At 36.2% G+C, this 27,985-nt stretch overlaps 7 protein-coding genes across 7 annotated transcripts; 4 read left to right on the forward strand and 3 right to left on the reverse strand.

Annotated features, from left to right (window-relative positions):
- Positions 1-235: 235 nt before the first annotated feature.
- LOC106350845 (uncharacterized transmembrane protein DDB_G0289901-like) lies at positions 236-2,367 on the forward strand. The gene is made up of 2 exons (XM_048781681.1): positions 236-689; positions 790-2,367. The coding sequence occupies exons 1-2, from the start codon at positions 342-344 to the stop codon at positions 2,365-2,367; spliced, it is 1,926 nt and encodes a 641-aa protein (XP_048637638.1). The 5' UTR covers positions 236-341.
- Positions 2,368-3,212: 845 nt separating this feature from the next.
- Positions 3,213-5,342, forward strand: LOC106349154 (3-dehydroquinate synthase homolog). Its single transcript, XM_013789072.3, has 10 exons — positions 3,213-3,330; positions 3,451-3,708; positions 3,795-3,961; positions 4,040-4,138; positions 4,207-4,275; positions 4,351-4,491; positions 4,579-4,668; positions 4,734-4,901; positions 4,972-5,053; positions 5,128-5,342. Exons 1-10 carry the CDS (start codon positions 3,255-3,257, stop codon positions 5,253-5,255), a joined length of 1,278 nt encoding a protein of 425 aa, XP_013644526.2. The 5' UTR covers positions 3,213-3,254; the 3' UTR covers positions 5,256-5,342.
- Positions 5,343-8,056: 2,714 nt separating this feature from the next.
- On the forward strand, positions 8,057-9,472 carry LOC106349157 (glycine-rich cell wall structural protein-like). Its single transcript, XM_048781682.1, has one exon. It carries the CDS (start codon positions 8,057-8,059, stop codon positions 9,470-9,472), a length of 1,416 nt encoding a protein of 471 aa, XP_048637639.1.
- Positions 9,473-9,959: 487 nt separating this feature from the next.
- Positions 9,960-12,642, forward strand: LOC106349160 (cytochrome P450 81D11-like). The gene is made up of 3 exons (XM_013789084.3): positions 9,960-10,492; positions 11,258-11,641; positions 11,956-12,642. The coding sequence occupies exons 1-3, from the start codon at positions 10,001-10,003 to the stop codon at positions 12,577-12,579; spliced, it is 1,500 nt and encodes a 499-aa protein (XP_013644538.2). The 5' UTR covers positions 9,960-10,000; the 3' UTR covers positions 12,580-12,642.
- A 6-nt stretch (positions 12,643-12,648) lies between these two features.
- On the reverse strand, positions 12,649-16,663 carry LOC106349159 (FACT complex subunit SSRP1-like). Its single transcript, XM_013789083.3, has 16 exons — positions 16,503-16,663; positions 15,999-16,184; positions 15,802-15,907; positions 15,507-15,643; positions 15,330-15,413; positions 15,158-15,252; positions 14,923-15,031; positions 14,703-14,789; positions 14,525-14,617; positions 14,233-14,430; positions 14,000-14,145; positions 13,779-13,920; positions 13,582-13,692; positions 13,316-13,489; positions 13,089-13,167; positions 12,649-12,990 (listed from the first exon to the last, which is right to left on the reverse strand). The coding sequence occupies exons 1-16, from the start codon at positions 16,554-16,556 to the stop codon at positions 12,863-12,865; spliced, it is 1,929 nt and encodes a 642-aa protein (XP_013644537.2). The 5' UTR covers positions 16,557-16,663; the 3' UTR covers positions 12,649-12,862.
- Positions 16,664-17,006: 343 nt separating this feature from the next.
- Positions 17,007-19,372, reverse strand: LOC106349161. Its single transcript, XM_013789086.3, has one exon. The coding sequence runs from the start codon at positions 19,254-19,256 to the stop codon at positions 17,202-17,204; it is 2,055 nt and encodes a 684-aa protein (XP_013644540.2). The 5' UTR covers positions 19,257-19,372; the 3' UTR covers positions 17,007-17,201.
- Positions 19,373-25,188: 5,816 nt separating this feature from the next.
- On the reverse strand, positions 25,189-27,677 carry LOC106349162 (V-type proton ATPase subunit d1-like). Its single transcript, XM_013789087.3, has 10 exons — positions 27,379-27,677; positions 27,091-27,211; positions 26,744-26,851; positions 26,572-26,674; positions 26,381-26,461; positions 26,206-26,291; positions 26,038-26,097; positions 25,897-25,945; positions 25,683-25,817; positions 25,189-25,596 (listed from the first exon to the last, which is right to left on the reverse strand). The coding sequence occupies exons 1-10, from the start codon at positions 27,557-27,559 to the stop codon at positions 25,465-25,467; spliced, it is 1,056 nt and encodes a 351-aa protein (XP_013644541.1). The 5' UTR covers positions 27,560-27,677; the 3' UTR covers positions 25,189-25,464.
- Positions 27,678-27,985: the final 308 nt, after the last annotated feature.

Raw genomic sequence — 27,985 nt, forward strand, 5'->3', positions numbered from 1 at the left:
TTATTTATATGGTAGTGATTTATTCTCTAAATATTGAATGGTAGAAACACAAAAGAGGAACGTAGTTTGCCATTCTAATCGGGTATGGGAACATGAGAGCCATTAGTCCTTTTTTTTGTGCTATTCTCTCGTGGCCTTCAATGGATCCACCAATTTCTCTTAAATCAAATTTAGAATTCTTAAAAAAAAAAAAAAAAATTTAGAATTCTTTAGCATCTATATAAATCCAGTTCTCTCAGAAAATAAAATCATCAGAAAAACAAAAAAAAACATAGAAATTTTCAAAAAATTTAAAAAGAAATAAATCACTCTAACTCTCTTCTTTTCCATCTAACAAGAAAATGGCAAAATTTCCATTAGGAATATGTCTAATGTTTATGATAACAACAAGTACCATATATGAAGTGCAAGGACATTTCTTATTAGACCATTACATGAAGAAAATTCCTAAAATATCCAGCGAGTTCGAACCTTTCGCTTTCAAGGGTATACTTAGTTTTATAGACCACCTTGAGGGTTTATGTCCCCTGAAGGTGGAGTACAAGGAGTTCTTCACAAAGCTGAAGGATTTCATGGCCTTTATAAACTCAGCATCAGGGTCGTCCGCAGAGTTCCATACTCAGTTGAAAACAAAATCTGAGGAGCTCTTCAAGGCTATCACAAAAATGGGTGGCACAGCAGGAGCATCGGTAAGAGTTTATGTTTTTGTTATTCACAAGGTGAACTCATATGAGTAACATGCATGCCCATTATAGTTTTTTTTTGTTTTTGTTTTGGGATTTTTGGTAGGCGCATACAACCAAATTGATAGAAAGTTTGGTGTCGATGGGAAAAACTTTGGCTGAGTACAAGAGGAGTGGTTCACAAACACTGACAAGTGAACAAAGGACAGAGCTGGTCACATCTATGTCGAGATGGGCACAAACGATCGGTCAGTTTGTGAAAAGCGTAACTGAGACGAATGGTGGCGGTAATATAGATCTCAAATCCCTTGGCTGTGGAGGTGCAACCGGCATCTCTACCTCCATGGAAACTGGAAGCACGGCCACTGGTTCTACCTCCATGGAAACTGGAAGCACTGGTGGCAGTGGAAGTCCAAGTGGGGACACCGGTTCCCCTTCAGCTGAAACTGGTAGTCCTGCTGGTAGTGAAAGTGGTTCTCCATCTAATGAAACTCCTGCTGAAGGTGGAAGCGGTAGCCCAAGTGGAAGCCCAAGTGACAGCTCATCAGGAGCAGGCTCCACGGGTAGTGAAACCTCCGCTGAGGCTGAAAGTACAGCTGGTGCCGGTAGTGGAGTGGGTGCTGGTGAAACTCCTGGTGCTGCTGGACCGAGTGGAAGCCCAACTGATAGCCCGAGTGAATCAGAAGAAAGTTCCAAAGATGAAAGCTCAAAAGAAGAAAGCTCTAAGGATGAAAGCTCCAAAGATGAAAGCTCTAAGGATGAAAGCTCTAAGGATGAAAGCTCCAAGGATGAAAGCTCCAAGGATGAAAGCTCTAAAGATGAAAGCTCTAAGGATGAAAGCTCCAAAGATGAAAGCTCTAAGGATGAAAACTCCAAAGATGAAAGCTCCAAAGATGAAAGCTCTAAGGATGATGAAAAGGAGGATGAAAGCTCCAAGGATGAAAGCTCCAAGGATGAAAGCTCCAAGGATGAAAGCTCCAAGGATGAGAGCTCAAAAGATGAAAGCTCAAAAGATGAAAGCACTAAGGATGAAAGCTCCAAAGGTGAAAGCTCTAAGGATGAAAGCTCCAAAGGTGAAAGCTCAGCTGAATCAGGAGAAAGTTCCAAGGAAGCTAGTGGTGGAAGCTCTACTGAGACCCAAAGTGAAACTGGTGCCGAAAGTGGAAGCACTGCCGGTGGTCCTAGTGGTGAACCCTCTGGCGATGCTGGTGCCGGTGCTCCAAGCGGAAGTACATCTGATATGTCGGCAGGAGGAGCAAGTGCTTCAGGCGGTGCGAGTGAAACTTCAACTCAAACCTCTGCCGAAGGAGAAAGCTCAATGAATAGTGGAGGTTCCTACGCGGACACTACAGGTGGTAGCGCGGAAGGTTCCGCCAGTAGCCCTTCTGGTTCAGCGTCGGGTAGTAGTGAGACCTCCTCCATCACCGGTAGTGAAAATTCATCTTACCAAGCTGGAGGATCATCTGCCGGAGGCCCGAGTGGAAGTACAACGGAAGAAAGTTCGGAGGCTGGAGCTGCGGGTTCAACCGAAGGTGGTAGTGGAGCCTCAGTAAATCAATCTGTCAAAGGAAAAGTGGGGGCAACGAGCTATGAAGGTTCTTCTAGCTACAAAAAGTCACACTCACAAACCTCAGAGTCAGGCCAGAGCAGCTTCAAAACAGAGAAAAAAGCCGGCTCGTCTTAAATTAAACTCGTCGGTTCTCGGACCATATAGGTCGGAAACACATATTAATACTATAATTACAATAAAGCAATGGCCCTGCTAACAATTACAGCAGCGAGCTGTAGAATATTTTTTGCTAAATACTAGAGAATTACTGACATGCGTTAGCCTTACTGCATGCATAATTTTGGTTTTTTTCTTCTCTCTTTAATTTCCGTTGTAAAATATGAATATAAAAGAATTGTGAGTATGTATACATGACACATTAAATAGTGAGAAAGTAATAATAATAATAATAATTTATATGCATATCCTCTCAATTTTTTTTCCAGTCTCCTCTCTTTATTTTGTTTCTTTTAACCTTTCCCAAATTAAAATATTATTCATGTGAATTTCTCTTTATATGCATATCATAAGAAATCGTTCTCCAGCTTTAACAAGAACCCAATGGCTCTATTAGAGATGTACCACCCTATATCTTTAATGTTGAGATGCGAGTTCGCGGCCATAATGTGTGCTGAAACTACATTGAGACCAAAACGTGTTGTCAATATGGTGTAATGCAACATAAGAACAGCAAATAAACTGTTTTTACTTATGATGATTATCTAACAATCAGAAGTATATATTCTTGAACCGTTATATATAATACAATGAATATATATGTGACAATGATAAGTTTAAATTTATGGATTCAGTGACCTAGAGAACTTGATGGACTCATCATCATCTTTGATCATGTGGAATAATAACATAGCTTATGTATTAAACCGAACCGGATTTGGTTTCGCTTGAAATAAGACAAATTTTTTGAGAAAGCCGGTTGGATCAGGGACAAACCGGAATGATCCAACGCAAACCCCTCACAAGAGAAAGTGAAGTAAAAGATCGGAACAGACAAAGAGGTTATGGCTTTGCCTTTGGTCTCCTCTGTTTCTTACATCCAATCTCCAACCCAACTCCATTGTTTCCCACTACGAAAAGGTTAGTCTTTTTCTCTTTAATCGTTCTCAGGATCGAAAAAAAAAAAGTGTATGGATTGGGTTTATTGCAGAACAGCTTCAGATGCTAAGTCCTTGCCTTGAATTTATGTTGATAATGCAGAAAGATTTGGACTTTATAGATTACAAACGTGGAGCTCTCATCATCATAGTTCAATTAGACTTATTAGCAAAAGAACGTTTCCTCAGAGACTTGCTGTGAGAATGTCTGCATCATCAACTGTGCCTATGAATCTTCACCGAACAAAGAAGGTTTGGATATGGACTGAGTGCAAAGAAGTGATGACGACTGCAGTGGAACGAGGGTGGAACACTTTTGTCTTCCCATCAGATAGTCTACAACTTTCTAAGGACTGGTCATGTACATTGCAGAATCACAAACAAACTTAAAAAAAAAAGCTTCCTATTTGAGTCGGTTTTGATTCGATGTATTGAGTTTTCATGCAGCGGTTGCTTTGGTGGATACATTGTTTATTGATGAGAGGCAAGTTACTGATGGAACGGGTAAAGTTGTGGCTGCTGTCTTTGAGGTTTCAACACCTGAGGAGCTACAGAAGCTTAAGATTGAGGATGAGCAGACTGAGAATATTGTTCTTGGTTTTTTAGACTGGAAGGTAAGGTAGTAACACACACACACACACACACACACAATGTTATACCTTTTGGATAACAGATAGTGTTTTGTTTTGTAGTCAATCCCAGCAGAGAATCTAGTGGCGGCTCTCCAAGGAAGTGAGAAGACGGTGTTTGCCATTTCAAGTACTCCCTCTGAAGCAAAACTATACCTTGAGGTAGCTTCTAGTTTCTGTTGTTTGACATTACGTTTGAGTTTATAAAAGGGTTGTATGCTTGGCTTTAGGCTTTAGAGCATGGTCTTGGCGGAATCATTCTTAAAACAGAAGATGTGAAAGCTGTTCTTGACCTAAAGGTTATCAATCATCATCTCATTAAAGCATAGCCACCACCTTCTTCATTTTGGTAAATAGTTTCTGCTTCTATTTAGGAATACTTTGACAAAAGGGGAGAAGAAAGTGATACGTTAAGCTTGACTGAAGCAACTATAACTCGGATTGAAATGGTCGGTATGGGAGACAGAGTCTGTGTTGATCTTTGCAGCCTCATGAGACCCGGTGAAGGTCTTCTTGTATGTTTGCCTGTATATATACTCTTTCTCCATCATGAACGTTTACTAACCTTAAAACCATTTAACTTATGAATCTGTCTTCTTAAGGTTGGATCCTTTGCGAGAGGACTGTTCTTGGTTCACTCAGAGTGCTTGGAGTCTAATTACATTGCAAGCAGACCATTTAGAGTCAACGCTGTGAGTTTTTGTCTCCTTCATCTTATAAGTTGAAAATACTATTCACTCAAAAACTTGAATTGCAGGGACCAGTTCATGCTTATGTCGCTGTTCCGGGAGGGAAGACTTGTTATCTATCCGAGTTAAGAACAGGAAGAGAAGTAATAGTTGTTGATCAGAAAGGAAAACAGCGGACAGCAGTTGTCGGGAGAGTTAAAATAGAGAAGCGCCCTCTTATCCTCGTGGAGGCTAAGGTTCATATGTTACATTCGTAGTACATTAGTTCTCTGTGCTTTAGACTTTAAGCTGTTTCATCTCTTGCAGCTTAGTGGAGAGGAGGATGAAACGAGTTTTAGCACCATCCTACAGAACGCGGAAACAGTTGCGTTAGTCACTCCTCATCAAGGTTCTTGTCTTTGAGATCTTTATTGCAGTTTACATCAAATGGTTTTCTGATGAATGTCTTTTACTTTCTTGCAGTAAACTCATCTAGTAAAACTGCTGTCCCTGTGACCTCGCTGAAACTTGGGGATCAAGTTTTGATTAGGTTACAGGGCGGCGCACGTCATACTGGCATAGAGATTCAAGAGTTCATTGTCGAGAACTGATTCAAAAACCAAGAGAGAAATTTGATTGAGACAAAACACATGTTTTATAGTTTTATTAATGATGTCAATAATTAATTTACAATTCTATATGCGCATTAGTAAATTATTAATCCTCAATATAAAAAATAATCTTTTTCCATAAAAAGTATGTCTAAATCATAAAAAGTATTCTAGAATACTAGTTTCTCATTATTGTTTTGTCATATTCTTCTATGATATGTTCCAAATTAGTTTCAATAAAACAGTGTTAAAAATAGGGCAATTGTCAATAATAGCACCTTTTGAAGTTTATGTCTCAAAAATAACACTACAAGTAGAAAGTCACAAAAATGACATTCATTAAAGGGTAAAATATTCCTAATACCCTTGGTTTAAAATTAAATAAATAAATAAAAATAAATGAAATAAAAAAAAAAAAAATTTATAGTTTCAGATTATATGTTTTCAGATTCGAAATTTTTATAATTTTTTTTTTGAAATTTTTTTTATTTTTTTTTCAAAATTTTTTTTATAATTTAAAAATACTTTTTGAAACTGTTTTTAAAATTTTTATTTTTTATTTTAGTATTTATTTTTTATAAAATTTTAAACCCTAATTCCAAAACCCCACCCCCTTAACTCTAAACCCTAAGGTTTGGATTAATTAACCCTAGGGGTATAAGTGTATATTTACCTCTTTAATGAAACATATTTTTGTGACTTTGAACCTTGAGTGCTACTTTGGGAACAAAAACTTGGTTTAGTGTTATTCTAGTCTTTTTCTCTTAAAAATATCTAAAAAGAATATCATAGCAAGATTTAAATCATCAATAGAAATAACACATATTTTTGTTCAAAGAAAAGGAAAGAAATAGGGTCAATTAGCCAAATAGCCAAAATTTGAAGTGAAATTAAGAGAATGGCATTGATTTTGACGTAATTGGGTAACTAACATTTAAGGCCCATTTGATCCGGTAATACCCTTGGTTGGTGCAAGTAACCGGTGAAAGATAGAAAGTTAGATGACGTAAACAAATTGAGGTATGACTAATATTTAAATCACATCTGAGTGAATATAAGGAACCACGTCACATATTTATGACCACATACATATATTTCAGTGTTCTATTCCACATCACCGAAATAAAACAGATTTCTAACCTCACTCACATACTCTAATACTAAACATTATCCCAAATCTAACCCATATATACTAAACATTATCCAAATCCCACCCCAACCCCTTAATACTAAATCCTAAACCTTAATCAATAAACCCTAAACTCAAATACATAACTCTAAACCCAAATATAAATTTTAAACCCAAATAGAATGAAACAAAATAAATAATATGGTATATATTGGTAAAATTATGAAATGTCTATAATTTCGTAGAAGAAGTTGATGTTGATCCCAACTATACCTCCTCATCTTCTAAATACTAAACCTTAAACTATATTCACTAATTCCTAAACTCAAATATAAACCATAAACCCAAATAGAATGTAACAAAATAAATAGCATGGTATATATTGGTGAAATTATGAAATATCTATGATTTCATGGAAAAGGTTAATGTGACCCAACTGTACCCAACTATACCTTAAACTTTAATCCCTAAACCCTAAATATAAACCCTACACGGAAATATAAACCCTAATCCAATGTCAACCCCAATATTTCATAAACTAAACCCGAATGGAACAAAATGATGAAATATCTATGATTTCATGTAAGAAGTTAATGCTGATCCCCCAACCATATCCCATCACCTTCTAAATACTAAACCCTAAATTATATTCACTAAACTCTAAACTAAAATATAAACCCTAAACCCAAATATCAAAGTCTAAAAAATTACATATATTATGTAAAATTAAATTATATTATGTAATATTAAACTACACAATCTAGATCATAGCACGATATTTACTTGTTCAAAAACTAAATTTTTTAACAAAATAAAACACTCTTTAGTAATCATCAAATGGAATGGAACATGATAAAATAGAAGAGTAGCAGAATATATCGCATTTCATAACAGGAATAGAACAAACATAACACATATTGTTTTACATTTCTATTCCATATGCGAATAGAATAGAACAAACATAACACATATTGTTTTACATTTCTATTCCATATGAGAATAGAATAGAACAAAATAAACAGACACTGTTTATCTTCTCCGATCAACTTCATCCACGGCGAAAAAATGTAATTGTATCTCGCAACATCAGTGGAGATAATACATATAACCGTATGAGAGAGACAGATTTTGTTGTTGATACAGTAAATAGAAGAGTTAGGGTAATTGGCTACTCAATCAATTATGCTTTTTTGTAGCGTCATCTCACCTAATTTCCCAAAGAAATAACACATATTATTTGATATAAAAGGTCAACTGTTTCAAACTTAGCTCTTGCATTTGCTTTTGTGTTTACTGTTATAACAAAACAAATCTATTTTCTGAATGTAAACAAAAATTGTATGATGAAAACTAAATTTGTATATATTCTAATTACAGTAGCTAGACCAGTGGTTCTCCAGTAATTGACTTCTTCTCACAAATAGTTTGTTTTTGTGATTCATCAAAATTGTTTAGACAAAGAAAAATTCAAGTGAACGACCATGAATCTCTCTTTTGTATTGTTGTGATGGTTTTTTTCTGTTCTTGTAACCTTCCTTAACCTATTTTTAGGCTTTGTGAAAAATGTATATATACCCTTCAAAATCCTCAATCAAAACTCGCACTTCCTTCATATTCATTTCTTTTTAGTTTTTTTTTTTCATTTTTTCTTTACCTTGCCATCAAAACAACCATGGCAAGGATCTCTCTGTTGTTATTTATAGCCGTGGTTCTAGCCATTGGCTCCGTCTCAGCTCACCCACCTAAGAAAATCAAAAAGAACTTATGTCCACCTACATTGTCCCAACTCCAAACTTTCCCCTCCATCGAAATCTCTAAGCTCATCGAAAAGAAGATCAAATCCGCACCCAACACACCTCAGTTCAGCACTTTGTTCGCCATCTGCAAAGGCTACAGCGACTACCTCGCTGTTTTCAAGGTTAAAGCCGTCAAGAGTGCGTTTGGTTCTATTCATACCAAATTCGTTATGATGACTGAGGCGATGTTTGCGGCTCAAGCAGCTGTTGGTGTTGAAGGTGAGCTTGCGTCTGGTGTGCGGAAGAGCTACAAGGTGATGGCTGATGGGTTTGTTGAGCTTGAGCAGATGATTGCTGAGATCTCGGCCAAGTATAATTTCGATGCTAATGCTCAGATAAGCATGGCTGACAGGTTCAAGATTGAGAAGTGTTTGATTAAGTTGAAGGGTTACATTAATGTTTTCGTGAAGGTGATCACTAAGTGCAGTGCCAAATTCGCCGGGAAGCCGATGGGGAACCCCGTTGTAGCCGGTAGCCTTTTCGATGGTTTCCTCAAGAAGGGTGTCCAACTTGGCGGTAACTTCCTCGGAGCCATCGGCGGTAATGCCGGAGCCGGAGTCGGAGGTAATGCCGGAGCCGGAGCCGGAGTCGGAGGCCTTGTTGGAGGCATGGTCGGAGGCCTTGTTGGAGGCAAGGTCGGAGGTCGTGGCAGAGGCGGCAAGGCCGGAGGCAAATTCGGAGGTAAGGTCGGAGGCCTTGTTGGAGGCGAGGTCGAAGGTCATGCTGGAGGCAACGCCGGAGCTCAAGGCGAAGTTATAGTCGAAGGTAATGCCGGAGCTGGAGTCGAAGTCGGAGGCCTTGTTGGAGGCAAGGTCGGAGGCCGTGGCAAAGGCAAGGTCGGAGGTCGTGTGGGAGGCAACTTTGGAGCTCAAGGCGAAGTTAAAGTCGGAGGTCAAGCTGGAGCCGGAGGCAAGGTTGGAGGTAAAGGCAAGGTTGGAGGCAAAGGCAAGGTTGGAGGCAAAGGCAAGGTTGGAGGCAAGGTCGGAGCTCAAGGCGAAGTTAAAGTCGGAGGTCAAGCCGGAGTCGAATTAGGAGCTAAAGCCGGAGCCAAGGTTGGAGGTAATGGCAAAGCCGGGTGTGGACCTACGACCGGAGCCAAGGTAGGAGGTAATGCAGGAGCCAAGGTCGGAGGAAACGTCGGAGCTAACATCGGAGGAGAAGCCGGAGGATTCTTCGGGGGATCCATGGGGTTCGGAGGAGGAGTTCAGTACGATGCCGCTGCTAAGGCACATTTGGGCGGAGGAAGCGTGTTCAGGCCATTGAGCCACACTAGCAACAAACACTTAGACTGAGTGAGACGCAAGTTAACAACAACAGATGAAGGAGGGAGCCATGAGTTCATCTCAAATAATATTGTTTTTTAACTAAATATGAAGGAGGGAAACGCCATGCGATATTTAATCTCTATTTGTAAACCATTAAGAAAATATCGATATTTCTTATTCTATTAATAAAATATATATCGCATGTTTTCTTTATTACTACGTTCGTTATCATTGTTATTACATACAACAAATCCTTACCTCAAGTTGATGGTGTTCGACTTGTTAACCTAAAGAACTCACTGACGCAATTCAGACAAACAATACAATACAATACATGAATACAACAAACACAAATCGTGGTGGTTAACACGTGTTATGCATGCATGATGAGTATCTATTTATAGTAAGCAGTGACGTCACCAAAACTATTTACCCGCTTGTATTCTCAACCACACATGCATGTATCTGATTTACTCAATAATTGAGTCAGTACTAGCTTCAGTGTGTTTATAAAGTTAGCCTTAGCAAACAGGAAGAAAACTACACAACTCAATAATGGAAACTTTCTACGACCTGATACTATCTCTCTTCCTCTCTCTAACATTATTGTTCGGAACACGTAGGCGCAAATTAAACCTACCGCCGAGTCCAGCTTGGTCATTTCCGGTTATCGGACACCTCCACCTCCTAAAGATGCCGCTCCAACGGAGTTTTCTATCTCTCTCCAAATCACTAGGCGGCGCCTCTATATTCTCACTCCGCCTCGGCTATCGTCTCGTTTTCGTCGTTTCTTCTCACTCTGTCGCCGAGGAATGTTTCACCAAGAACGACATCGTTTTCGCCAACCGGCCGGAGTTTATTTTCGCGAAACACATAGGGTACAACTGTACCACCATGGTCAGTTCGCCTTATGGTGACAACTGGCGCAACCTCCGTCGTATTGGCACCATTGAGATCTTCTCGTCTTTTAGGCTCGATAGCTTCTTATCCATCCGTAAAGACGAGATCCGACGGCTCATCTTCTGTTTATCGAAAAACTCTCAGCACGTAAGTGTGGTCTTTTACAAGCGTATGTTGTTACGGTCGTGATTGCCTTACTTTTCAGTACAACTTTTTGTTTTTCCAGAACATAGTTAGCCAAAAAAAAAAAACACACACAAAAAATCCACAATCTGAGAAAGATTTCACATGGTTTCATCTTGTTTTGATTTAATCTTCTTATTTTAAAACAAAAAAAAATCACAAAAAGTCTCTTGATAATTTTATTATACATATTATTTAGACATTCTACAACTGTCTGTATTTTGATATATTGAAATGATTGGGATAAAAAGTGATTTTTTCAAAAAATTCTAATGAAAATACAAAATTGCTTCTTTAGGAAACAGGCAAATTCTATCTTAAAACAGGTGAAAATGAGTTAAATAAAACACAAAATATAAAAAAGTAGTTAGATTTACTATATGTTTCACAAAAAAAAATTATTTTGCTTTTTTTATTATACAAAAATGTCATTTTAAAACTCTAGTATAATTTATATCTATTTTGACATTAATATTACTTACAAAATGGTTTGATCTTGTAAATAATATTATGTATCTTAAACACTATTGGTTAAACAAATGTAATTACTAAAGACATAAAATGAATTTTATTCATTTTTAATCTGTATAAAAGTGTAAAAATGATACTATCTATGAACTGGGAGAGAGTAAAATTTATAAATCACTCATTTTTGACAGAGTACACTAGCTTCAAATCAGAAAATGAACCTTTGAACTAATATCCATTTGGTTAATAACTGAAATTTAGGAATCTGCGAAGGTGGAGATGGGATCGCTGTTTATGAGCTTGACTCTAAACAACATCATTAGGATGTTGTCTGGAAAGAGATTTTACGGCGATGGAACGGAGGATGACAATGAGGCAAGACACGTTAGACAGTTGATCGCCGATGCTGTTTATTCCGCAGATGCAGGCAATGCTGCTGACTACTTCCCGATTCTTTGTTGGATAACTGATTATGAGAAACGGGTGAAGAAGTTAGCCGGTCGGGTTGACAAGTTTTTGCAAAGTCTGGTTGATGAGAAACGTGCAGAGATAGAAAAGGGTAACACAGTGATCGATCGCTTGCTTGCTCTACAAGAAACTCAGCCTGATTACTACACTGATGCTACAATTAAAGGGATCATAGTCGTAAGTAACGAGATACCAAAATAGTAGAAACATTAAATAATAACATTTGTGGCTAAGTTTCTATTTTTGGGAAGTTAAGAGCACCATTAACCATGAGTGCTTAAGGAATGCTTAGATTCTTTTTAATTAAAAAAAAAGGAAAGAGAAGAAAAAGAAGAAGAATGAGTGTTTAATTAGACATCACAAACAACGGTTGTTTGCACTGTTTGCTGACTCCAATGACACGTAGCAGCTCGTAATTGGTTCATTTTTTTGTTTTTTTTAATCAGAGAAAAAAAATTTAACTAAGTGATTTCGATATATATTTTGGATAGGTTATGATACTTGCCGGGACAGACACATCAGCAGCAACGTTAGATTGGGCGATGTCGAATTTGTTGAACCATCCAGAAGTATTAAAGAAGGCAAAAACCGAAATCGACGAGCAAATCGGTTTAGACCGGTTAATAGAGGAACAAGACATTGTAAAACTTCCTTATCTCCAGAGCATCGTGTCAGAGACTTTACGGCTTTATCCTGTTGTACCAATGCTTGTTCCTCACATGGCATCAGAAGATTGCATGGTGGCAGGCTACGATGTCCCGTGTGGAACAACCTTACTGGTGAACGTATGGGCCATACATAGAGACCCAAAGATGTGGGAAGAGCCAGAGAAGTTCAAGCCAGAGAGGTTTGAGAAGGAAGGGGAGGATAAAAAGTTGATGCCATTTGGGATGGGACGACGAGCTTGTCCTGGTTTAGGCCTAGCTCTGCGGCTAGTGACGTTGGCTTTGGGATCGTTGGTCCAATGTTTCGAGTGGGAGAGAGCAGGAGAAGAATATGTGGACATGAGCGAAGATGAAAAGGGAATTACGTTGCGCAGGGCTACGTTATTGGAAGCTGTGTGTAGACCTCGTCCTATTGTCGATATGCTTTTAGATGCTTCTTCTTGTTCATAAGTTTCATCATCATGTGGACTTTTAATAAGAGAAGATTTATAATCGATTATGTTATGATTTGAAGTTTGATTTAGTGAAAATAATTGTGTAATTTGCAGATAAGTACTTGTCCTAAAGAGCAAAAACTCATGAATCTTTGTGAACTTCAGCAAGCTAAAGTACGATACTAAAGAGCTTGTAAGATTCACTACATTGAGAAAAACACCCGAACTAAAGATGAAGCAGTAGACAAGATAACATGTAAAATCTCAGATGCTAGTCTTTGGGGTACTACTATCAGGGTTTAGTTACTGTCGGACTCGTTTTCCGAGTCAACAAGCATTGGCTGAGGGTTCTTGTAATCACTAATCTGATCCTCGTATCGCTTCTTGTCGACTTGTGCCTTAGCTTCATACGGCTCTTTTTCCTCGGCTATAGTCACATGAAAACACACACCCACAATAAATAAGATAACATGCTAAGCTAAGACCAATAACTCTAGTTTTTAAAGGGAAGATTTTGAATTTTACCAGACATCTGACGCCACTTATCTCCAAGCACCTTCGCCACATCTCCAAATCCTATTCCTGGGTGAGTCTTCTTTATGTTCTGTTCAGTTCACCAACATAAAATGATATATATTAGTGTTTTGGTCGCCACAAAATGTTTGATAGGAATGCTAAGTTTGTGGGATAAACAAGAATACTAAAATGTATTAAGAGTTAAATGTAGAACAAAGAAGAGAGAAGGAACTCACATCTCTTTCCATTTGGGAGAAGTACATGAAACCAGACATCGCCTTCTTAGGTGCATTAGGATCCTTCTTCCTTTTCACCTTCCTCTTCTTGCTACTGCCTTCCTCTGTGGCTACTGCTTTCTTCTTCGGGGGCAAGCTTTTCGTCTCTTTCTTTGGTTCCTTCGTCATAGATTTCTGAAAACGAATCAACGATCGGAATAAGATAAGATATGTCAAGCATATGGTTTCGCTGGTGAAAGAGTTTAATTTATATGAAACAGTTCTACCTCTTTCTCTCCTTCGCCATCATCACTAGCATCAGAGTCGTCGTCGTCTCCGCCAGAATCATCAGTTGGTGAACCACCGTCGTCATCCTCACCCCCAACAAAGTCTTCGTCCTTCATAAATTAAAAAGTATCGATATTGTCAAAAAAACATGATCATCAGAACACTGAAGTAATTCGGTCAGACATAAAGCACTTGCCTCCTCGTCACTCTCATCAGCAGCTTGGTTTCTGATACGCTCAAGATGAGGGTCAACAGCATCATCATCCTCCTGAAGAACGGCAGCAACACCCTCTGCGGTACCCGCACCTCCAAGGTTTGTAATCTTCAAACCCTTAGAGCTGCAGTAAGGGAATACAAATGTTTTACTCACAACAATTCAATCCACTCACAGTAGATACTGAAATACCCCGTTCTAACCTTATGAAGGAGTAGAGATTATTATACTCATTCCTCTGAATATTCCGGAACAGATGTTCATGATCAGTTTTCAGTCTTATGGAAAGATCGAAGTAATGCATGTTAGCACCACCAGCAACATGCCTTTCGAACTCCACATTGTCAATCTAAAAATGAAAAGCAAACGGTTTGAACAAACCAACTCTATCTCACAGCCTAACGAAAATTCCTAATCATAAAATAATAAAAAATACCTCATCATGAAGTATAAGCGTTGGAGGTTTAGGTAAAAAGAAAAAGCCCTTCTCAAGTGGATAAAGAACACCATCTTCGGCCTTAAGAGATGATTTCACTGCAAACCCATCTTGGGAACTGCGGAATTTCCCTGGTTTGGTGATCTTTGCACCAGACAGCCCACGCAACACTGTGGTGAAGACTTCATGAATGAGACCCTGAGGATTCATAGCCATATCATTCGCAATCAGTGTATGTAGAAATTATTTTCTATAAATCATTGATAACGTAAGCGGCAGTCAAGAACGAGACCTTATATGATGGCTCCAACTTGTCCTTGAACTTTGTATTCAAAAGATCATCACTAATTGACAGTTCGCTTTCGACGACGGAGTCAGTCTCAAACTAGAGAAGGTAGAAAAAACAGATGTAAAGAAACGCACTTACATAAAGAAAACTGATATAAAAGGAAAACAGAACTAATGCTTACCTGCATCACAATATGGGGGTACATCGTCTGACCTTTCCGGATTGGTGGGTCTAGAGAGATAACAACAAACGTATGTGGCTGGTTCGACTGCTCACACAGAAAACAGATAACAAGAGTTTCATTATTAAGAATAAGATTCAGCGACCATAATATGATAATCCTCTGATCTGATAACTGCTAGTATAAACAAAGTTCCCCAGGATATGATTAGAAAAAATACCTTTGGAAGCAAAAACAAGCGGACAACACTACTGTATTGGATTTTGAAGTCATTAGCTTGTCCTTGCAATCGTAAGAAGGAAAGGTGAAGCTCCACACTGTACCGACCCCTGTGAAAGAAAAACCAATCATGTAGTCATGAGATGATGCAGACATATAGTAGTGCAAGCAACATATGATAAAAAGCTCAACTAATACTCTACTCGAAAAGAAAAGATGAAAGAAAAATCTTTCACCTGGGTGTGAGGATTGCGATACCATCAAATGTGACGACCGCCTCTTCAATTCCAGCACCAACATCAGCCACAGCCATGATTCTGTCATGGAGAACCTGAAACATGGTATTGGTATCAGCAGGAAAATACTCGAGACAAACCCATATAATTAAAAAAAGGCTTGGCAACTTACTTGAGCAGGCGGACGAGTTTCATCACCAACAAACTGAGTGTTGGAATTGGGAATATGAAAACTTATCTCCGTCAACGAGTCTTTCTGTAAAATACATATAACAGAATCAGTAACACAGCTAGCATACTTATTAGCCCAGAGATCACATTTTTAAGGAGAAACCAAGATGCAGTATACCTCATTGGCACCAGCAGTATCATCAACATGAAACTCCAACAAGACATCATTTTTCCCTTGAAGCTGAGTCTGTGAAACATCAGCCAGGGATACTTCAAAAGCTTGCTTTCCGCCAACCAAAAAGGTTAGATTGTTCCCTGCACAAAGAAAAGGCATAAAGCTAAGAGCTTTTTTTCACTAAAGAAGCTTAAACTCAGCCAAAGTATGATTCTTTCCCACTAAAAAAATCTCCCAAGGCTAGAAAAATAGTCAATTATGAGGACGAGAACACACCACAAGGTGATAAAGAACTCACCATTCAAATCCACCTCTCCCCAATTGCGACCACTGACAGAGAGTTGTTTCTCTTCAGGTGTTTTCCCAAAAGCACTTTGGAAAAAGCTCGTCAGACTTGCAACATCCTATCCCACCAAACAAAACACACAAGTAATGATAATAAACTTTCAATTAATATTGGAATAAAATCGAAGAAGCTAAGCTAAGCGCAAAAACCTGATCACGAAAGCCAATGAACTTATAGTACAACCCATCTTTGGTTTTGACACCAAGCTGATTCGTCCTTGGAACCTTCATCCAGCTGAGGCCAACGATATCAGACTCATCGACTTCCACAGCTTTCCCACCGCCTTGCTTCTTCCATTGAATCCCTCCCGAGTTTATTTTCAGGAGGCCTGGGTTCTACAGTACCCCAATTAAACAACATTAAACCCTAATAAACATCGATGAAGAATGTTTCCATCAATCATCGGAAGCAAGAACCGCGACGAGATGTAACCATTTGCACACTTGGAAGATCCAAAAAAACACAATTGTATACGTTACTGAATCGAAAACGACAATTTCCTCTCATAATTGAGAAATCGATCGGCGGCGGCTACAAGAATAAGAAATTAGGGTTTCGGAGCAAGCGGAAAATGACGAAATGAAGTGAAAATTCCTCAGAAAGCAAAACTGATGACGTAATTAGAGTGAATAGAGAGAGAGAGAGGAACGTACCGTTCCGCCGCGGCCACTGAGAGAGATGTTATTGAAGGAATGTCCGTCCGCCATGGCTTCTTCGATGAGATGAGGGACGAGAGAGAGGAGCTGAAGGGGAAGAAGAGAGTGTCTTTTATAGGATCCTTGGGCGGTGGAGTGCGTCTTGTAATAAAACGGAATAAAAAAAATCAGTTCATGAAGGGGTTACAAACTTAATTAAATGATATTAACAAAAAAATTACTGGGCGCTATTTATTTATGAATTCTATTCTACAATAAATTTTAATGATGTGAAACGAATTCAAAGACATAAAAATAAAAAAAATTAGATTTGTTAATACTATTTAAAATAAATTTGTAAGATATTAACTAAATTAATTTGAAAATAGTAATTAAAGTAAGTTGGCAAGAAACTAATTAAAAATCATTTTGCAAAATACTTATTAATAATTTATGTAGATTTTCAAACGAACTAAAATCATAGATTAATAACATCCTCTTAGCTCTCTCAAGTGATTTTAGTTAACAAGAAAACCAATTTCAATTGACGTCAGGTTAGCTATTCAAAATAAATAGACAACCTGAAGAAAAAAGGATCCAACATTTGTTTTTCTTTTGTGCAACATTACCAAATTGAAACAAGCTCATAATAGTACATGTTGTATCAACCCCAAAAACCAAGCCAAGTCTTTTATCCAATAGAGTGGCCAGGATTCTTCAGAACTGTTTTCTTTTGCTCTTGAAGAGCCTATCTCTTTTAGCGTACACGTAACTCAAGGCCACTAATCCTACTCCAGACACTGAAACAGCTCCCCACGGGAACGGCGGATCTTTAAAACAGTCGAGACTCGCTTCCACCTCTTGTGACGCCAAGTACACCACTGAATGCATCGAGTACAAGTCATGCGAAGCTGATCTCAGGTAATACAAAGCCATCTCGAAGTCATTGTGTGAAAGAGCAGAAACAGATTTCTCCATCTTGTACTTCAAAAGATTCCACCTTTGCATGAACTCAGAGTGCCGGTGCTGTTTCACAAGCACCGCCTCTCCTCCATAAGCAACCGCGGAGTCGATAACATCGATCGCGCTCGAGATAGTTGTGTTCAGCGACGTCAGAATAACGTTTCTCTTCGCAGCGTCTTTCTGAACAAACGACAGAGACGAGATATCGGAGAAAGGTCCAAACGGCGTCTGCCCTACGCTCCACGTGTAGTCAACTAACGTCGAGTTATGCCTCGGGCTCCACGTCAAATGAGTCGAGGACACACCCCACATGCTCTGAAGAATCGAACCAACGAGAGGTCTTTCAAGATCCCTAGTATGAACAAACACATGACGCCCATTGCAAGTATAATCACTCACTGCTTGCGTTCCTCTAGTTCTAACAGCAATCACCATGTCTTTAAACGCAACAGACTGATGATACCTATCCAACAACAACGGCGTGTTGACATCCAAATCAAACACGTAAACAGGCAACACCCTAGCAAACTCCTCTTCCTCATGAATCCCCGCGACTCTCCTCAACTCATCTCCCGACTCAGTCAACGTCCGATGCATATGCTTGGAGTCCAAATACTCACTCACAATCAAAGTATAGTTATCAAACAAGAACCTAGACGTGTACGAGTTCATCCCACGAGAGACAGCAAACGAACAAATCGGACATTCTCTGTAATTCACACTATAACTCTTGAAACTCAGCTTCTGCTCTCCCAACAACAACCCACCGTTATGAGCTTCCTCCAAGAAGCTTCCTTTAACCGCCTCCCAGTCCAACCCAACCGGATCCTTATGCTCCGACCCGTAAACATGAATCAACTGAACAACCAAAGACTCCTCGAAGTACACAGGGATCCTCAGAGAAGGAACGAGCAGTACCTGATACGCATTATACACCAAAGAAGCCACGTCAGCAAGGAGAGCCTTCTCAGATTTAGGACGTCCGTGGAAAGCCGCGAGAGGGTGAAACTCGCCACGTGGCAGCACGCCGTCGCCTGATAACGCGGGGCCGTAATCGACGGGTCCCGCGGAGAGATCGATCCAGAGGTAACGCTCCTTCCCAGTCCAGATGCTCCCGAGGCACTTGGTGAACCCGGCGGAGGAGTCTCCGTGGGAGTAGCTGTACGCGTAGGGCTTCGCCTGAGGGCCGAGGGATAGCAAGTAGATGTAGACTCCTCCGTCTCCGTGCCTCTCCTTCTCGTACTCTTGTTTCACGATCTCGTCGATGGAGGAGTAAGGGAGGGAGAGGAGGTTGGATCGGAGGGAGGAGGTGGTGGAGGAGATTAGGGATTTCAAGGCGGCGTCGAGGCGCGAGGAGAGGGAGGGTGGGGAGAGGGAGGCGTCGAGGTGGAGGGAGTGGGAGACGGCGAGGTTGTGATCGGGGGAGGAGTCGGGAGGGGAGATGACGTGGAAGGTGTCGGAGGTGACGGCGGATGTGATGAAGGAGGAGAGAGTGGAGGCGGAGGAGGAAGGGAAGGAGTCGCCGACGAAGCGGACGTGGAGGGAGACGGGGACCGAGAGGGAGAGGAGGGGTTGGGAGAGGGAGGTGAAGTGGAGAGAGGAGGAGGAGAGGGAGCGTTTGAGAGAGGAGGAGAGAGATCCGAAGGAGTCGTTGGTTGCTTTGGGGTCGAGGCGGAATTGGTTGGTTAAGAAGCTGTCTAGTCCTGGGATCGGGAGAGTTGTTGAGGCGGTGGTGGTGGTGGTGAGTAGAAGGAGTGAGAGGAGGGTGAAGATTGCGGCGGATCCGCCATTGATGCGGCGGTGCATCATGCGATAACGGAGCTCCTCTGATGGAAGTGAGGAGAGAGAAAGAAGACTCGATCTGATCTCTTCCAAAGCTAATTGTCAAATTAATTTTGGGCGTGCATTTAGGGGTTTTACTCTCAAAATTGCCGTATGTTCATGTTTCTATCTAACAAAATAGTGAAAATGTAATATTATTATTTCGAATACGTTTTACCTTTACGTTGATTGACTAAAATTTTCATCCGATTTTCTGAATAATAATTTAATTTTATAATAACTTATAACTAGATTTTGATCCGTAAGTATATTTATAATTTTAATATTATTACAAGTTTTAAATTTTAGTATTTTAAATATATAAAATATTAATATATAGCGATTTTTAATACATTTCACTTTGTTATTAACATTAATTATTTACATATATATTTTCGAGCTACATACAACAAATAACAAAGAATCTCTTTCAAAATATGCTTTTCTTTAATTTATACATTTTACGTATAATACATTCTTCAAATTCATTTATTAATATTGTAGAAAAGATATTGATTTATAATTCCTATTTACGTGTTGTGTTTTAAAATTCATATATTTATATTTCATGTTTACCACTTTTATGATACAACTTTTCATTTTTACCAACACTAAAGAGATATTTTCAAAAATATATTCTTCATTAAGTGGCAAAAGACTCTTATACTATTGTTCTCTATATATCTATCTTATTAAAACTCAAGTACAAAATTGGAGTGTTTGGAGACTTGAATAGGACTTTTAGAATTTGGAGTGTTTGGAAACATGGATTGCAGTCTTTTAAAAAAAAATATTTTTGTTTGAAAACAAGGATAGTAGTATTAAAAAAAAAAGTAATGGACTTATGTTTTTTAAAAAAATTGAAAGTTATCTAGGCCACTTTTAAAATATACCAAAATGGGTCAATCTAATTCCCTAAAAATTTTTTTTCTAAACTAACCATAAAACAAAATTTAAACTTTATATACATATTTCAAATCAAAATAATAATTCAAATTTGACTTATATCAAAAATTGATTCAAAAATATACATATATTCAAAAATGGATTTTTACTAAACTATTTTTCAATAACCATTATAAAAAAATATTGTCAATATATATAAGAAAAATATAATACAAAGCCCAATTTGAAATACCAACTCAAATTATGGTTTTCATATTTCATATTAAGTTTTAAAAATATAATATATGTAATTATTTATATGATGGTATGTATAAAATACTATTAATTATATGATTACTTATATGATGGTACATATAAAATACGATTAATTATATGATGATAAAATACGATATGTAATAATAATGACTAGGGATGGGCTTTTGGATACCCATACGGGTTTAGTTCTAATCGGTTTGTATTTTGGGTTTTCGGGGTCAAAGATTTCAGCCTTATTAGAATGTTTCTAAATTTTGGTTTGAGTTCGATTTGGATCTTTGCGGGTTTGGTTTGGGTTTGGATAACTAATTTAAATTATTTTTAAAGTCTTAAATCATTATATATTTTAAATTTCTCAAAATGTATAAATAAAATAATATATTACGTATAAATTTGAATAACATATGTCATAATACTTAAGCCTAACATATCAATTGGCTTGATTTAAAATTTTGGATACAAAATCAATAATTATTTTAAGTATTTTTGGTGATTTAAGTATACTTTAACTATTTCAGATATTTACTTTTGACTATCTATATATATTTTCAAGTATTTAAACCAATTTAAAAGTATCATTTTTGATGTTTTATATACGTTAAATCTAAAAATAATTAATACATATAAGTATATAAATCTATTTTTAGATAAATTCGGATACCCAAATACTTCGGTTCGGATCAGATTCGGTTCTCTAAATAACAAAATTTTGAATAATTAGAATATTTAATCAATTTATGTTTGGGTTTGGTACTATATCTTTGGATCGGTATCGGTTATGTTCCTCGGATTCATTTTTTCAAATCCTAATAATTACATGAAAAACAAATATCAACATATTTTTTAAAATATACACCCGCGCGCCTGCGCGGGTCAAAATCTAGTAATAAATTATTATTTAAATAAATAAAAATAAAAAATTTATGTTTTTGAATTATACTTTTTCGAATTCGAACTTTTTATAATTTTTTTTTGAATTTTTTTTTTCGAATTTTTTTTTTCAAAATTTCTATTTGAAAATCAAAAATTATATTTGAAACTATTTTTAAATTTTTTTAAATATTTTTGTAAGTATTTATTTATATATTTATTAGAATCCTAAATTTTGCATTCCAAAAACTCTACTCTACCCCTAAACTCTAAACTTTAGAGTAGTTAATGGAAATTGCCACACATACCACATTCATATTACCATTTTTCATGTTTACACTAATCATTTTAATCTTCGTTTTTAATAAAGGATAAAAGACACTTATACCTTTAAAGTTAACTAATATAGACTTACTACTTAGAGTTGATGGGTGGGGCAAAATTTTTGGAAAGTGAAATTTATGATTCCAATAAATACTTAAAAATATAATTTTTTAAAAAAAACTAATTTCAAACATAATTTTCGATTTTCAAAAAAATTTTTGAAAAAAAACAAAAAAAAATTCAAAAAAAATTCAAAAAATTTGTTAACATTATCATTGGTTTTATCTTTTCAAAAATTTGAAATATTATAATTTTGAGTTTGAATATGTATTTTCAAAATTTTATATTGTAAAGAAAAATTTAAAATTACACAACTATTTTTAAGTTTAGAAAATTCCATGAATTTTGAATTTGTTTTGTTAAAAAATATTATTTTACAAAAAATTATTTCAACTTTTGGTAAGATTTTTTATATTTTCTCGACAGATTTTGTTATAAATAAAATAAAAATTAAATTTGTAATATAAATGAATTATTAAAATTTATATTTTCTAATAGCATATATTTAAACAGTATATGAACTAAAGGTTAGTTGTATACTATTATATTTTTCATATAAACATTTTCAACAATATATATTGTTGAGAACTTCAAATTAAATAAAAATATAAAATATAGTTGTAGATATAAAAGTTTAACCTATGCTAATAAGTTTATTTTTGTATAAAAATATTATATAATTTATGAAATTTTTGCTAATGATGAGTGATAATTTATTTAATGAACTATTTAACTAATATAGTACTTCTATTTTAATATAAAACAGAATATAATTATAAATTTATAAAAATTATAAAATTTTATTTTGTTGTTTATAATAAAACTTTAATTAACAATGATTTATAAAATATTAGATTATTAATTACAAAATTAATTAATGTGTTCTTTTATAAAAATATTTAAAAAGCTAGCAAGATTTTGTTAGATTATTTTTTATCAGATTTTATTATAATTAAAATGAAATTCAAATTTATAATTGGTTTATTATTAATGTAACTAATACAATATGTCATATTAATTAATTCTTTAAATAGTCATATTATGACTTGTTAGTGGTAGATAAAAATTAGGACACTAAATATTTTAGATTTGATTTCTCTATACTATAAAATTATAAGTTATTTTTATAACAATCAACACGATCACTCCGCAATTCAGTAAATTATATATGTATCATATATACCTTACCGCCTATATTACTATTTATTATTTCGTAGTAATTGTTTTAATTTATTATCATTTACCTATATTAATGGGGCTAGTATATCGCCTCGTTAATAAACTTTGATTATTAAACACGGTATAATTACTGGCTTGTCTGTGCTGCCGCATAATTTATTTAATGTTATAATTTTTCTATCACCATAATACGATTGATATTTATTTCTTTATTATATAAATGTTTGGTCACCTATATAAAATATTATGAAATTTACGAAATTTGGTTGACTGATTATAACAATATTTTCAGATTTATTTTCGGTTCATACGATTTAATCCAAACGGTCACAAAGGAAATTTTCAAAAAATTGCCATTTTCCAGACGTCTATGTACAATGTTTACATCTATAAATATACTTATTTTTCACTCATTTACTTCATCCAAAATATTTACTCTTCTCTCAAATCGCTCCATTCCGGGTTTTTCATTTCAAGAAAGATGATTCGCATATTTTTTGTTTTATGTGCAATTTTAATTTTTGCTTATATGTACGGTCTTTTTATTGGAGAATTTACTCCACAAAAAATTACGCTTAATGTCGGTTTAAATTTCTATGCTTTTTTCCTTGTAATTGCGTGTATCATTAATGTAAATGATTCATTTTAAAATTATGAAATTCTAATAAAATATTTTTTTTTGTGTTTTAGAAATACAAATGGCAAAAATCGAGAAATTTCAGTTCCCGACTATAAAAATAACTAGAGAAAATTACGTCGGATGAGTCACAAATGTGAAACTTTATCTTGTAATGAAGAAGTTAACCGAAACGATAAAAATCGGTAACAAATCACTGCCATAGCATATAGTCGAAGCGATAATCTTCCTGAAAAAGCATTTAGATGTGAATCTAATGCACGACTATGTAAACGGCGAAGACCCAACCGAACTATGGCAAGCCTTGAAAGAGAGATCCGATAACTAGAATTCATGCATTAGATTCGCATCTAAATGCTTGAAGATTATCGGTTCGGTTATATGCTTGGGCGGCGATTTGTTACCAATTTTTATCGTTTCGGTTAACTTCTTCATTACAAGAAAAGCTTTCACATTTGTGACACATTCAACGTAATTTTCTCCAGTTATTTTTAGAGCTTGGAACTGAAGTTTCTCGATGTTTGCCATTTGTATTTCTAAAACACAAAATAATATATTTTATTAGAATTTCATAATTTTAAATGAACCATTTACATTAATGATACACGCAATCACAAGGAAAAACAACGCATAGAAAAGTAAATCGACATTAAGCGTATATTTTTCAGAAGTAAAATTCTCCAATAAAAAGAACATACATAGAAGGAAAAATTAGAATTGCACATAAAACCAAAAATATGCGAATCCGGAATGGAGTGATTTGAAAATATATGAGAGAAGATGAAATATTTTGGATGAAGTAAATGAGTAAAGAATGAGTATATTTATAGATGAAAACACTGTTCACAGCCGTTTGAAAAAGAGTAAAAAATTTAAAATTTTCTTTGTGACTGTTGGAATTAAATCGTATGAACCGAAAAATTAATCTGAAAATATTGTAATAATCAGTAACCAAATTCCGTAAAATTTCATAATATTTTATATATGTGCCCAAAATTTATATAATAACCATAATATAAAAAACAAATAAATATCAATCATATTATGGTGATAGAAAAATTATAACATTAAATAAATTATACAACGGCACAACCAAGCCAATAATTATAGTATATTTAATAATCAAGGTTTATTAACGAGACGACATACCACCCGCATTAATATAGATAAATGATAATAAATTACAACAATTATTACGAAATAATAAATAATAATATAGGTAGTATACCGGTCATTATAGTAGGATATATATGATACGTATAAACTTTACCGAATTTCAGAGTGATCTTGCTGATAACATGTTATAAAATAACTTATAACTTTGTAGTATAGACAAATTTTAATAAGGGCAAAATTTTATATTTGTAGAATGGAGATAATACTGATACAATAATGAGAGAAAATATGTTATAAGAGGAATAATAAATGGTGTGTCTTTTCTCGAACACAAACGTTCGTTTATATAGAGATAAAAAGTAGAAGTTACTATACATGCATAGTGATGGTGGGATCCTTATGATTTACATTCACGTAAGTTTGTCAAATTCGGTGCGTGTAATATTGACTTTCTATTTCTTCACGTTTATATCATTTAAATATTTTTTGTTAATTGTAATATTTTTTAATATGACTGAATACTTTTTATTTCAGTAGTGGGCCTATAAAATCGTAACTTATTAAATAACAAAATGTTATAAAAACGCATGACAGATAAATAGTTTGATTATATTATTACAAGAATTTTATTGGCAATAGAGAACCAATCAAAGTATGGCCAAAACAAACAAATCGGAGAGATTCTGGTTTGGGCAAACAGTAAATAAAAAAAAAATGCAGATTGTACAGCAGATTTCTCTGGTAAATCGGAGGATTGAAGATTGTAACCAACAACAACCAAACATGTTCTTTCTTCTTATTCTCCAATTTTAGAACACATTTTAATGTGTTTCTCACTTCTTACCTGGCTCAGAACATGTAGACGACACTGTCGTGGATCCTCGACTTCTGGTTCTGTGCAACACACTCGGATATCCACATCAGGTTCCTGATCTCTTGCTCCCTCAACCTCATATACGCAAAGAACACCCCGTAATGGAACTGCAAAAAACTCAGGACGCGTTATGCAATCAGGCTCTATTGTATTAGACTCTCAGCTTTTGGAATTTCTATGGAAACAAACAAACCTGTTGCTCAAAGGCTAAGCAAAGCCTTCTGACTTCTTCTTCATAAAATGCCTTGTCAAGCATCTGGCTCTCTCCATAAGACATCTTGGAGAATATAGCTTGGTAAGGAGGATACTTCTCCATTACACCACGAACCTAACAGCGGAACATTGTTTTCGGTGAGCCAATATTTGTAAACTTAATACTTATAATATATATTAGCTTGCGTATTTACCTGATCTATATCTTCGCAGATAGCAAGCTCCTCGTGACCATATGGATAGCTGCGGAAGCAAAAAAAAATGAGAAAAACTAGTTGGAGTTTTATGAACCACTGAATTGAATTATATCGTTTGGCTCTAGAATGGTTGCTTACAGGAGACCAAAGTTGGAGTACAGTTTCTTCCTGTCTTCTCTTGTAAGCTCAGTGCCAATGCTGCCAAAGATGAAAATCAGTTTTAGTGACTTAATAAACAAAGCAACACAACGAGGGTACCATCTCTTGTAGTTTGATGAATGGAAACATTCATCAGTAATTAATTACCTATTGATGGTGATGTTCACAGCTCTTCTGTCAGCTTCGAAGGCCAGAAGGTCAGACATTATCTCTGATGTTGCCCCACCAAGTTTCTATTTCGAATACACAGCAAAATCGGGTCAGCTAGTAAAAGGTAGATTCTAAAGTTTTGTAAAAAAAGAATTTAGGAGTCGAGTAGCACCTGACAGAACTTGTAAAAATCTTCAAGGTATGCTTTGTAGAGGGTGTTCCTCATAATCTCAATGTTCATGTCATCCAAATCCTGAAAATAATTTGAACATGAAATGAATTTCAAACTTCACCAATGTATCCGGTAACTAAAAAAACACTACTCAACGTCAAAAAAGAAGAAGACATGTTTCAGATATGTACCTCAGATGTCAAGCATTCAGAAAAATAAGGAGCCAGAGGAGTATCAACAAGCACCAACCTATAGAGCTCCCTCATGTTCTGAGCAACTGCCAATGTGGCAATGCTGGAAAAGAAAAATCATGAGCTAAAAACATAAACAAGGAAGATCCAAAAAGGTCAATGTGGGGGGTACCTGTCAAACATGCCTAAAGGGTGACATTTCTCAATCAACTCTTGAACATCTCTCTCGTGCAAAGTTCCAGTAACAATCAGCACGACATTGTCAATCATGTGGCCGTATCTGCATTATGATATTAAGAGCACAAAACCCAATATCTCAAACGCCAGCATCTTCCACTGATAGACCATACACTAAACTAAACCCACGGATACATAAGCAAGAGCAAAGTAAACAATATACGCTAGCATTTAAACTACGACAAAACAAATCCATTACACTGCAATCTCATAGAAAACTGGAGCTTCATGAAATTACCAAACCTCACAAACCATGACCTGTTGATCAAGAATGACTCTCACCTGATGTACTCTAAGAAGGTGGACATAGGCTCAGTAGCTTGGCAAAGCATATGCTTGTAATCATCCACAAGCTTGAGTGTACACTTCTCCACGATTGTGGTGGTATGTAGAGGTGACGGTTCTGCATCCCATTAGATAAATGATCAGAGAGATTCAGATACTATAATAATCAACAATAACATCAGCTTTGAGATCCATACATTGAAGTTAAAATAAGGTTAAAACCCAAGAATCGAATCCAAAGTCAAACCAATCAAATTCATAAGATATGTGGAAGATTCCACGCACCGTTCTGGAGGTAAGAGCCGTACTTGGTGGCGGAGAGGTGCATTTTGATGTCGTCGAGGTTCTCACATTGGCACAGATTGTTGTAATCGGCCGTTGTGAGAAGCCCAGCACGGTGGCCCCTCACGATCGCCTCCAAGTATCCGCCATGGATGTTGAACGTAAGCGCCTCGAATCCGTACATCCTTGATATTCAGATCTCAATGATTGACACGGGAGAGATCTGGAGAAAATATATCCAAGCAGAGAGAGAGAGAGATCGACGCGAGGAAGATAGAGACACACCTTCGAAGTTTTGATTGATTTGTTTGCATGTTTGAAATTACGATACTACCCTTATACCGGTCTGCTAAATCAAAGAGACAAAGAAAGACCCACGCACGCACGCACGCGCGCGCAATTACTTAACCGAATAACGTACCCGTGAACATCTGGACATTGGTTTTGGTTCAGTTGATCGATTTATTATACCCAATGAAGGTTGAGCAAAATACTCTATTCGAACCAAAAAATCCCTAACTCTACAAAGCAAAACAAAATAACATGCAGGAAACAAATAATCACAAATACTAAAAAAAGTAGAAACGGATATCCGATCCATTCGTTATTT

The sequence above is a fragment of the Brassica napus genome, chromosome A6 (genome assembly GCF_020379485.1).
Source record: "Brassica napus cultivar Da-Ae chromosome A6, Da-Ae, whole genome shotgun sequence".
Classification (NCBI taxonomy): Eukaryota; Viridiplantae; Streptophyta; class Magnoliopsida; order Brassicales; family Brassicaceae; genus Brassica; species Brassica napus.